The sequence below is a fragment of the Oncorhynchus nerka genome, linkage group LG12, assembly GCF_034236695.1.
Source record: "Oncorhynchus nerka isolate Pitt River linkage group LG12, Oner_Uvic_2.0, whole genome shotgun sequence".
NCBI lineage: Eukaryota > Metazoa > Chordata > Actinopteri > Salmoniformes > Salmonidae > Oncorhynchus > Oncorhynchus nerka.
In genome coordinates this window covers 80131751-80141706 of record NC_088407.1, presented here as the reverse complement: position 1 = coordinate 80141706, position 9956 = coordinate 80131751, and the positions used below count along the sequence as shown (strand labels likewise).

The 9956-nt window shown below is 46.1% G+C and overlaps 1 protein-coding gene across 3 annotated transcripts in view; it reads left to right on the top strand.

Annotated features, from left to right (window-relative positions):
* Nucleotides 1-208: 208 nt before the first annotated feature.
* The window catches only part of smc6 (structural maintenance of chromosomes 6), a 34449-nt gene continuing 24701 nt past the window's right edge, over nucleotides 209-9956 (top strand). The window contains exons 1-11 of one of the 3 annotated variants that reach the window (XM_029675931.2): nucleotides 209-275; nucleotides 1431-1584; nucleotides 1673-1790; nucleotides 2042-2147; nucleotides 2302-2438; nucleotides 4685-4746; nucleotides 5787-5867; nucleotides 6050-6151; nucleotides 7012-7131; nucleotides 7281-7376; nucleotides 9634-9780. In XM_029675931.2, the coding sequence (XP_029531791.1) occupies nucleotides 1453-1584; nucleotides 1673-1790; nucleotides 2042-2147; nucleotides 2302-2438; nucleotides 4685-4746; nucleotides 5787-5867; nucleotides 6050-6151; nucleotides 7012-7131; nucleotides 7281-7376; nucleotides 9634-9780 (1101 nt within the window). In that variant the 5' untranslated portion in view covers nucleotides 209-275; nucleotides 1431-1452. Of the gene's footprint in view, nucleotides 276-312; nucleotides 421-609; nucleotides 885-1430; nucleotides 1585-1672; nucleotides 1791-2041; nucleotides 2148-2301; nucleotides 2439-4684; nucleotides 4747-5786; nucleotides 5868-6049; nucleotides 6152-7011; nucleotides 7132-7280; nucleotides 7377-9633; nucleotides 9781-9956 lie in introns of those variants that run through there. The other 2 variants (XM_029675932.2, XM_029675930.2) reach the window with 2 other exon arrangements.

The window sequence follows — 9956 nt, the reverse complement described above, 5'->3', positions numbered from 1 at the left end:
GTTTTGAATGAGTGTAAGGTTAGTTTGAAGGGTGTGTTTTATTTTAGATATGTCAATTATGTTTTTTATTTTCCCCTTTTCCTATTTTGTATTACAAAGTATAATGGATTTATATTATAGTCCAGTTGGGGGCGGTAATGCAACATATTTGACGCAAACCGAAGAAGAATAGGTGTTCCTCTTTGAAAACAGCCTGATACAAAGTTAACACACTCCCCCACATTTCTCCTCCTCCGTTTCGCAGCACGTCCACCACACCAGGAAGTCAGAGTCGGGTACGTACGCGCTCTATTTTTATCTGTTCTTGAAGAACACATAATGCATAATTCAACCTCATAAACGGACATTTAGAAGTTTAAGACTATCCTGAACGAAAGGCAGTAGAATAAGACTGCTTGTCTGGACCTGTGACTGACGGGGGTGAACGCTTTTGTCTCTTCAGTTTAAAACTTTAATGCACTGATCTTACAAACAAAGATAGCCTTATGCTTCGCAAAAGAAAGTATCGAGTAGGCCTATTGTAGCTGTATTTGTCATATCACCCTCTATATGGAACTTCAGCAGCCCTTATATAGTTGAATACGAAACGTAAAAATGTTAGATTGTATCAGTTTGGATTGGAACGTTACAATGTTAGTCTGCACCTGCGCGTTCTTATGAAAGATGTGTCAAGCTTTGTACTTTCATGGCGCCTTCCTGTGTGGTAGGGGTCTACACTGAAGCGTACCCTTCCACCTGTAAGACAAGTACACATTTTGTAATATCTACAATGATTTTTTTCTCCCCCTGAGGATCATTTTCAAGCCACCAATTTCAAGACACCAGACGTCAAATCACTTACTCAAATGAAATCAAAATGCTCACATGCGCCGCATACAACAGGTGTAGGTAGATCTTACCGTTAAATGTTTAATTACAAGCCCTTAACCAACAATGCAGTTCAAGAAATGGAGTTAAGAAAATATTTACTTGTTCATTTTTTTTAAACTTTCGTTTATTTAGTAACACAAGAAAATTACATAACGAGGCTATATACAAGCTATACCGGTAACAGGTTATTCGAGGTAATTTGTAAAGTGACTATGCATAGATAATAAACAGTGAGTAGCAGCAGTGTAAGAACAATGGGAGGGGGTCAATGTAAATAGTCTGGGTTCAGCAGTCTTATGGCTTGGGGGTAGAAGCACAGTTGGTTAGGAGCCCGTAAAAACGGCACCCTTCCGGCGCCATCCAGAGCGACTCAAACGCGATAGCCACATCTGTAGTGTAGCCTACAGCAAGACAGGCAACATTGGTAACAATCTATTTGAGACCCATATGTCTCTCCAGAATCTTCCCTATGTGCTCTGGCAGTAAACTAACATGACTTCGGCATGTAATTACTAATATTTATATTTATAATGACTAATATCTATATTTTGTTTCAACAGCGTGGACCCAGATGTTACTAAAATGAAGCGGAAAAGCAAAGTACTGAATGATGAAAAAATCACCAAGAAACGTAGATTGGAAGCGGTTAAAGAGGAAGAAGATGACAGAGAGGATCATGGGACATCATTTAATGACCACTCCACCTCTCCCTCGGTCAGTGCCTCCCATCAATTATCTGATTGATAGATTGATTTTCTAATGGCTTACAGTTTTCTTCTATTTTTTTGTTGTTCATTTTTAGGGTTTGGGAGATATTGGAGTTATCGAAAGCATCACCATAAAGAATTTCATGTGTCACCATTTACTCGGTCCATTCCAGTTCGGGCCCAATGTGAACTTCATTGTTGGCAACAATGGAAGTAAGAAAGATTTTTAAACTGATACTTTTTTTTGTATTGGTTAAAGGACTCCCCATACACATGTTTCCATGCCTTCCCTTAACTTTCTAACCCTTCTCCAACAGTCATTATAACTGAATTTGAATGCTGAATTCAAGTTACAGTCCCCCCCCTGTCTGTAACGGCTTAGTTGCTGCTCATTGTACTGTGAGTGGGACCTATTTCTGCTATGTTGTTGTGCCATGGAATTTTCACCTGATTTTGTTTTGCAGGTGGGAAAAGTGCCATATTGACTGCTCTAATAGTGGGCCTTGGTGGAAAGGCCACCATCACAAACAGAGGAGCATCTTTGAAGGGTTTTGTGAAAAATGGTGAAAGGTCAGTTCTAGTTACTTATATTGACTCCCATTCCATATCTCTTTTTCTATGGGCGGTGTAAATTCTCAGTACCGCTGAGTTTGCAAATAGTTATTTTGAATGTAATGTAAACAATAGACCAATACACTGTCCATGTGGGTGAACTTATTTCCAGCACAGCGGATGTTACAGTGAAACTGAGGAACAGAGGACCAGACGCGTACAAAGGGGATGTTTACGGAGAATGCATTTCTATTGAACAAAGGATTTCTAGTGATGGTGTTCGGACGTGCAGGTTGAAGAGTAAAACAGGTAATAGTTTAAATCTGTCTGTCTGTCTGGCCGTCAGGTCTGTCTGTCTGGTCGTCAGGTCTGTCTGGCCGCCAGGTCGGTCTGTCAGGTCGGTCTGTCTGGCTGTCAGGTCGGTCTGGCTGGCCGCCAGGTTGGTCTGTTTGTCTGTCTGGCCGTCAGGTCGGTCTGTCTGGCCGTCAGGTCGGTCTGGCTGGCCGTCAGGTCGGTCTGTCTGGCTGGCCGTCAGGTCGGTCTGTCTGTCTGGCTGGCCGTCCGGTCGGTCGGTCTGTCTGGCCGTCTGTCTGTTTGACCGTTGGGTCTGTCTGTCTGGCCGTCGGGTCGGTCTGTCTGGCCGCCAGGTCGGTCTGTCTGTCTGTCTGGCTGGCCGTCAGGTCGGTCTGGCTGGCCGTCAGGTCGGTCTGTCTGTCTGGCCGTCAGGTCGGTCTGTCTGTCTGGCCGTCAGGTCGGTCTGTCTGTCTGGCTGTCAGGTCGGTCTGTCTGGCTGGCCGTCAGGTCGGTCTGGCTGGCCGCCAGGTCGGTCTGTCTGGCCGTCAGGTCTGTCTGTCTGGCTGGCCGTCGGTCTGTCTGTCTGGCTGGCCGTCGGGTCGGTCTGTCTGGCTGGCCGTCGGGTCGGTCGGTCTGGCTGGCCGTCGGGTCGGTCGGTCTGTCTGGCTGGCCGTCGGTCGGTCTGTCTGTCTGGCCGTCGGGTCGGTCTGGCCGTCGGGTCGGTCGGTCTGTCTGGCCGTCAGGGTCGGTCAGTCTGCTCGTCGGGTCTGTCTGTCTGGCCGTCGGGTCTGTCTGTCTGGCCGTCGGGTCGGTCGGTCTGTCTGGCCGTCGGGTCGTTCGGTCTGTCTGGCCGTCGGGTCGGTCGGTCTGTCTGGCCGTCGGGTCGGTCGGTCTGTCTGGCCGTCGGGTCGGTCGGTCTGTCTGGCCGTCAGGGTCGGTCTGTCTGCGCGTCGGGTCGGTCTGTCTGGCCGTCTGGTCGGTCCGTGTGTCTGGCCGTCGGTTCTGTCTGTCTGGCCGTCGGTTCTGTCTGTCTGGCCGTCGGGTCGGTCCGTGTGTCTGGCCGTCGGGTCGGTCTGTCCGTCTGTCTGGCCGTCGGGTCGGTCTGTCTGGCCGTCGGGTCGGTCTGTCTGGCCGTCAGGTCGGTCTGTCTGGCCGTCAGGTCGCGGTCTGTCTGGCCGTCAGGTCGGTCTGGCTGGCCGTCCGGTCGGTCTGTCTGGCTGGCTGGCCGCCAGGTCGGTCTGTCTGGCTGGCTGGCTGGCCGCCAGGTCGGTCTGTCTGTCTGGCTGGCCGTCAGGTCGGTCTGTCTGGCCGTCAGGTCGGTCTGTCTGTCTGGCCGTCAGGTCGGTCTGTCTGGCTGGCCGCCAGGTCGGTCTGTCTGGCCGTCAGGTCGGTCTGTCTGTCTGGCTGGCCGTCGGGTCGGTCTGTCTGTCTGGCTGGCTGTCGGGTCGGTCTGTCTGTCGGGTCGGTCTGTCTGTCTGTCTGGCCGTCGGGTGGTCGGTCTGTCTGGCCGTCGGGTCGGTCGGTCGGTCTGGCGTCGGGTCGGTCGGTCTGTCTGACCGTCGGGTCTGTCTGTCTGGCCGTCGGATCGGTCTGTCTGTCTGGCCGTCGGGTCGGTCTGTCTGTCTGGCCGTCGGGTCGGTCTGTCTGTCTGGCCGTCGGGTCGGTCGGTCTGTCTGGCCGTCGGGTCGGTCTGTCTGGCCGTCGGGTCGGTCGGTCTGTCTGGCCGTCGGGTCGGTCGGTCTGTCTGGCCGTCAGGGTCGGTCAGTCTGCTCGTCGGGTCGGTCTGTCTGGCCGTCGGGTCGGTCCGTGTGTCTGGCCGTCGGGTCGGTCGGTCTGGCCGTCGGTTCTGTCTGTCTGGCCGTCGGGTCTGTCTGTCTGGCCGTCGGGTCGGTCCGTGTGTCTGGCCGTCGGGTCGGTCCGTGTGTCTGGCCGTCGGGTCGGTCTGTCCGTCTGTCTGGCCGTCGGGTCGGTCTGTCTGGCCGTCGGGTCGGATTGTCTGTCCGTCTGTCTGGCCGTCGGGTCGGATTGTCTGTCCGTCTGGCCGGTCTGTCTGGCTGTCAGGTCTGTCCGTCGGGTCGGTCTGTCTGTCTGTCTGGCCGTCGGGTCAGTCTGTCTGTGTGTCTGGCCGTCGGGTCGGTCTGTGTGTCTGGCCGTCAGGTCAGGCTGTTTGTCTGTCGGGTCGGTCAGTCTGTCTGGCCGGTCTGTCTGGCCGTTCTCTTTATCAATTCTCTATTTTAATCAACCTTTACCTTCTATTCCAGGGCACTTGGTTTCAAATAAAAAGGATGAATTGACTGCAATTTTGGATCACTTCAACATCCAGGTATTGTGTGTGTGTATATATAGTGCGTGTGTGTTTTATTGAAAGTGAATCATGTTATTTATTTTTAATTACACTACCGTTCCAAAGTTTGGGGTCACCTGCAACGTCAACAGTGAAGAGGCGACTCCGGGATGCTGGCCTTCTAGGCAGAGTTCCTCTGTCCAGTGTGTGTTATTTTGCCCATACTAATCTTTTATTTTTATTGTTCAGTCTGAGATAGGGCCTTTTCTTTGCAACTCTGCCTAGAAGGCCAGCATCCCGAAGTCGCCTCTTCACTGTTGACGTTGAGAATGTTGTTTTGTGGGTACTATTTAATGAAGCTGCCAGTTGAGGACTTGTGAGGTGTCTGTTTCTCAAACTAGACACTCTAATGTACGTGTCCTCTTGCTCAGTTGTGCACTGGGGCCTCCCACTCTTCTTTCTATTCTGGTTAGAGCCAGTTTGCGCTGTTCTGTGAAGGGAGTAGTACACAGCATTGTACCAGATCTTCAGTTTCTTGGCAATTTCTCGCATGGAATAGCCTTCATTTCTCAGAACAAGAATAGACTGATGAGTTTCAGAAGAAGGGTCTTTGTTTCTGGCCATTTTAAGCCTTTAATCAAACCCACAAATGTTGATGCTCCAGGTACTCAACTAGTCTAAAGAAGGACAGTTTTATTGCTTCTTTAATCAGAACAACAGTTTTCAGCTGTGCTACCATAATTGTAAAAGGGTTTTCTAATGAGCAATTGTTCTTTCTAAAATAATCAAATTGGATTAGCTAACACAACGTGCCATTGGAACACAGGAGTGATGGTTGCTTATAATGGGCCTCTACGCCTATGTAGATATTCCATTAAAAATCAGTCATTTCCAGCTACAATAGTCATTTACAACATTAACAATGTCTACACTGTATTTCTGATCAATTTGATGTTATTTTAAATGGACAAAAAAAGGAGCTTTTCTTTCAAAGACATTTCTAAGTGACCCCAAACTTTGGAAAGGTAGTGTATGTCCGTATTTGAAAAGCCTCTTTTGCTGTTCACTGTAAATCACAGGTGGATAACCCAGTCTCAATTCTTAACCAAGAAATGAGTAAGCAATTTCTCCATTCAAAAAGCGAAGGAGATAAGTATAAGGTACAGTTGTAATTTAAACTCTTTGTCCTTGTTTTGTAATTTAAGCTCTGACATTTTCTTGTCTACATGCTTGTTTTTTTGTCAACCATTGTTGTCCCATATGCAATTCTAATTCTATATCCACTTCATCATGCTCAACCAAAGTTCCTTCTGGGGATTTCATTTTTAAAATATTTCTGTAGTTCTTCATGAAAGCGACTCTACTGGAGCAGATGAAGAGAGACTACATCCACATCAAACAGACTAAAGCAGTGACCAGAGAACAGGTTGAGAGGCAAGAAGAGGTAATGCTATCGCATGGAAATGACATTTTATGGGGGCCCAAAAATAAATGTATTACATTTTTAAAGTGCATTTCATACATGGTCACACATACACTTAACGAAAAATGATTTTTTTTTATTACATAAAAAAAAGATAACAATGTAACACTATATATGTACCCGGTTTGTTAGAGGTTTTCAATTAAATTACCCTGAACAAAAATATAAATGCAACAATTTAAAAGATTTGATTGAGTTACAGTTGATATAAGGAAATCAGTCAATTAGAATAAATTCATTAGGCCCTAATCTATGGATTTCACATGACTGGGAATAGATTTATGCATCTGTTGGTCACAGATACCTTAAAAAGAAGTAGGGGCGTGGATTAAAAAAAATACTCAGTATCTGGTGTGACCACCATTTGCCTCATGTAGCGGGACACATTTCCTTACATTTTCTGGAAACCGCTCTGGTGGACATTCCTGCTGTCAGGATGCCAATTGCACTCAACTTGAGACATCTGTGGCACTGTTGTGTGACAAAACTTCACATTTTAGAGTGGCCTTTTATTGTCCCCAGCACAAAGTGCACCTGTGTAATGATCATGCTGTTTAATCAGCTTCTTGATCATCCATCCAGCTGACAGGTGTGGCATATCTTGGCAAAGGAGAAATGCTCACTAACAGGGATGTAAACAAATTTGTGCACAACATTTTAGAGAAATAAGTTTCTTGTCCACATGGAACATTTCTGAGATCTTTTATTTCAGCTCATGATGCATGGCACCAACACTTTACGTGTTGCATTTCTATTTTTGGTTGGTATATAAATAGGACAGTAAGTTAAGACTCTAACCATGTTTTATCTTTTGCTTTCAGTGTCTAAAGGATCTCAAGCAGGAGTTTTTGCAGAAGAAGGAGAGGTACGAAAACCTGTCATCTGTTGGTAAGATGAAGGAGACTCTGGAGGAACTGAAGAAGATGATGGCATGGTGCTTGGTAGGACATTACTTGGTTGTTTCTCATTCACCGTTTTTGTTTAGTTTGGGTTAAGTCAACGCCATTCAAAAGTGTTGGAAGTTCTTAAATTAAATTATTTTCTGCAAGAAAATAATATGGTCATGTCACCTCTGTTTTGTTACTTTCAGGTGAGAGAAAAGGAGCGGTTGGTTCAACAGCTACAGGAACAGATAGACGAAGAGGAAAGTAATCACAAACACAAAGAAAACCTTCAACTCTGTCAGGTATTTGTGAAGTATATTTGTCTAAGTACACTACACAACTAAAAATATGTGGACACCTGTTGGTCAAACATCTCATTCCAAAATCATGGGTATTAATATGGAGTTGGTCCCCCTTTTGCTGCTTTAACAGCCTCTACTCTTCTGGAAAGGTTTTCCACTAGATGTTGGAACATTGCTGCTATAACAACCTCCACTCTTCTGGAAAGGCTTTCCACTAGATGTTGGAACATTGCTGCTATAACAACCTCCACTCTTCTGGAAAGGCTTTCCACTAGATGTTGGAACATTGCTGCTATAACAACCTCCACTCTTCTGGAAAGGCTTTCCACTAGATGTTGGAACATTGCTGCTATAACAACCTCCACTCTTCTGGAAAGGCTTTCCACTAGATGTTGGAACATTGCTACTATAACAGCCTCCACTCTTCTGGAAAGGTTTTCCACTAGATGTTGGAACATTGCTACTATAACAGCCTCCACTCTTCTGGAAAGGCTTTCCACTAGATGTTGGAACATTGCTACTATAACAGCCTCCACTCTTCTGGAAAGGCTTTCCACTAGATGTTGGAACATTGCTGCGGGGACTTTCTTCCATTCAGCCACGAGAGCATTAGTGAGGTCGGGCACTGATGTTGTGCAATTAGGCCTGGCTCGCAGTTGGCGTTACAATTCATCCCAAAGGCCTTCGATGGGGTTGAGGTCAGGGCTCTATGCAGGCCAGTCAAGTTCTTCCACACCGATCTCAACAAACCATTTCTGTATGGACCTCTCATTGTGCAGCGGGGGCATTGTCATGCTGAAACAGGAAAGGGTCTTCCCCAAACAGTGGCCACAAAGTTGGAAGCACAGGATCGTCTAGAATGTCATTGTGTGCTGTAGCGTTAAGATTTCCTTTCACTGGAACTAAGGGGCCTAGCCCGAACCATGAAAAACAGCCCCATATTATTATTCCTCCTCCATCAAACTTTACAGTCTGCACTATGCATTGGGACAGGTAGCCTATTCCTGGCATCCGCCAAACCCATATTTGTCCGTTGAACGGCTAGATGGCGAAACGTGATTCATCACTCCAGAGAAAGTGTTTCCACTGCTCCAGAGTCAAATGGCGGCGAGATTTACACCACTCCAGCTGACACTTGGCATTGCGCATGGTGATCTTAGGCTTGTGTGGGCCATGGAAACCCATTTCATGAAGCTCTCGACGAACAGTTCTTGTGCTGACGTTTCTTCTCCAGGCAGTTTGGAACTTGGTAGTGAGTGTTTCAACCAAGGACAGGCGATTTTTAATTCCTACGCGGTACACGCTTCAGCCCTCGGCGGTCCCGTTCTGTGAGCTTCTGTGAGACTGCCACTGCCGTTGTTACTCCTAGAAGTTTCCACTTCACAATAACAGCACTTACAGTTGACCGAGGCAGCCCTAGCAGGGCAGACATTTTACAAACTGACTTGTTGGATATGTGTCATCCTATAACGATGCCATGTTGAAAGTCACTGAGCTCTTCAGTAAGTCTATTTTACTACCAATGTTTGTCTATGGAGATTGCATGGATGTGTGCTCAATTTTATACAGCAACGGGTGTGGCTGAAGTAGCCGAATCTACTAATTGGAAGGGGTGTCCACATACTTTTGTGTGAGTGTGTGTGTGTGTATATATGTGTGTGTATATATGTGTGTGTGTGTATATATGTATGTATGTGTGTATATATATATATATATCTTGTCAGTTGGATCTGTTGAGAAATCCATTGGAGAAACTCTTATGATTTTCTTATAACACAGGCAGGATTTCTATCTTAAAGATCCAATGCAGCCATTTTTATCTCAATATTTAATCATATCTGGGTAACATTTTAAGTACCTTACTGTGAATGTAAAAACATGTATTTTTTTTATTTTTTTGGATTCTCAGCTTTAAAAACAATTCTCAAGCAGGAATTTTGCTAGGACTGTCTGGGAGTGGGGAGGGGGAAACTGAAATGGAACTCTTATTGACAGAGGTTCAGAACTCTTATTATTGGTCTATTAACTAATTTATTGCATGGTAATGTCACCATGGAAGGCCAAAACTCCATCCCACCTAAACATGCTGAAATTTCAGGTGGTCTTTTCAAACAGCTCGTACACTAAAAGGGCATATAATTATTTTCACAATTTCACAGTATTATTTCAACATAGTGTGGAAATGTATATAAAACACAGGAAAATCTCGTTTTTCACTGCACTGGGCTTTTAATGTTTTCCTCTCGTTTCCCTCCAGAATAAAGTGACAGTAGCTGAAAAGGAATTGCAGGAGATCCAGAGCAGGCTTCACAGTCGGAAAGAAGAGGAGGAGTCACTGTCAGAGGACTGTCGGAAGATAAAGGAAGAAGTAAAGTCAAAGAATAAAGCTCAGAAAGAGCAGGAGGTAAGAGGCTGGGTTGAGGTCAGTCCCATTCCAGGAAGTAAATGTAGGCTTACGGGCCCAAATGGCACCTATTACCTATGTAGTGCACCATTGTTGACCAGGGCCCATAGGGCTCTGTTCAAAGTAGTGTACTTCATAGGGAATAGGGTGCTGTTTAGGACTAACATGAAATGTAC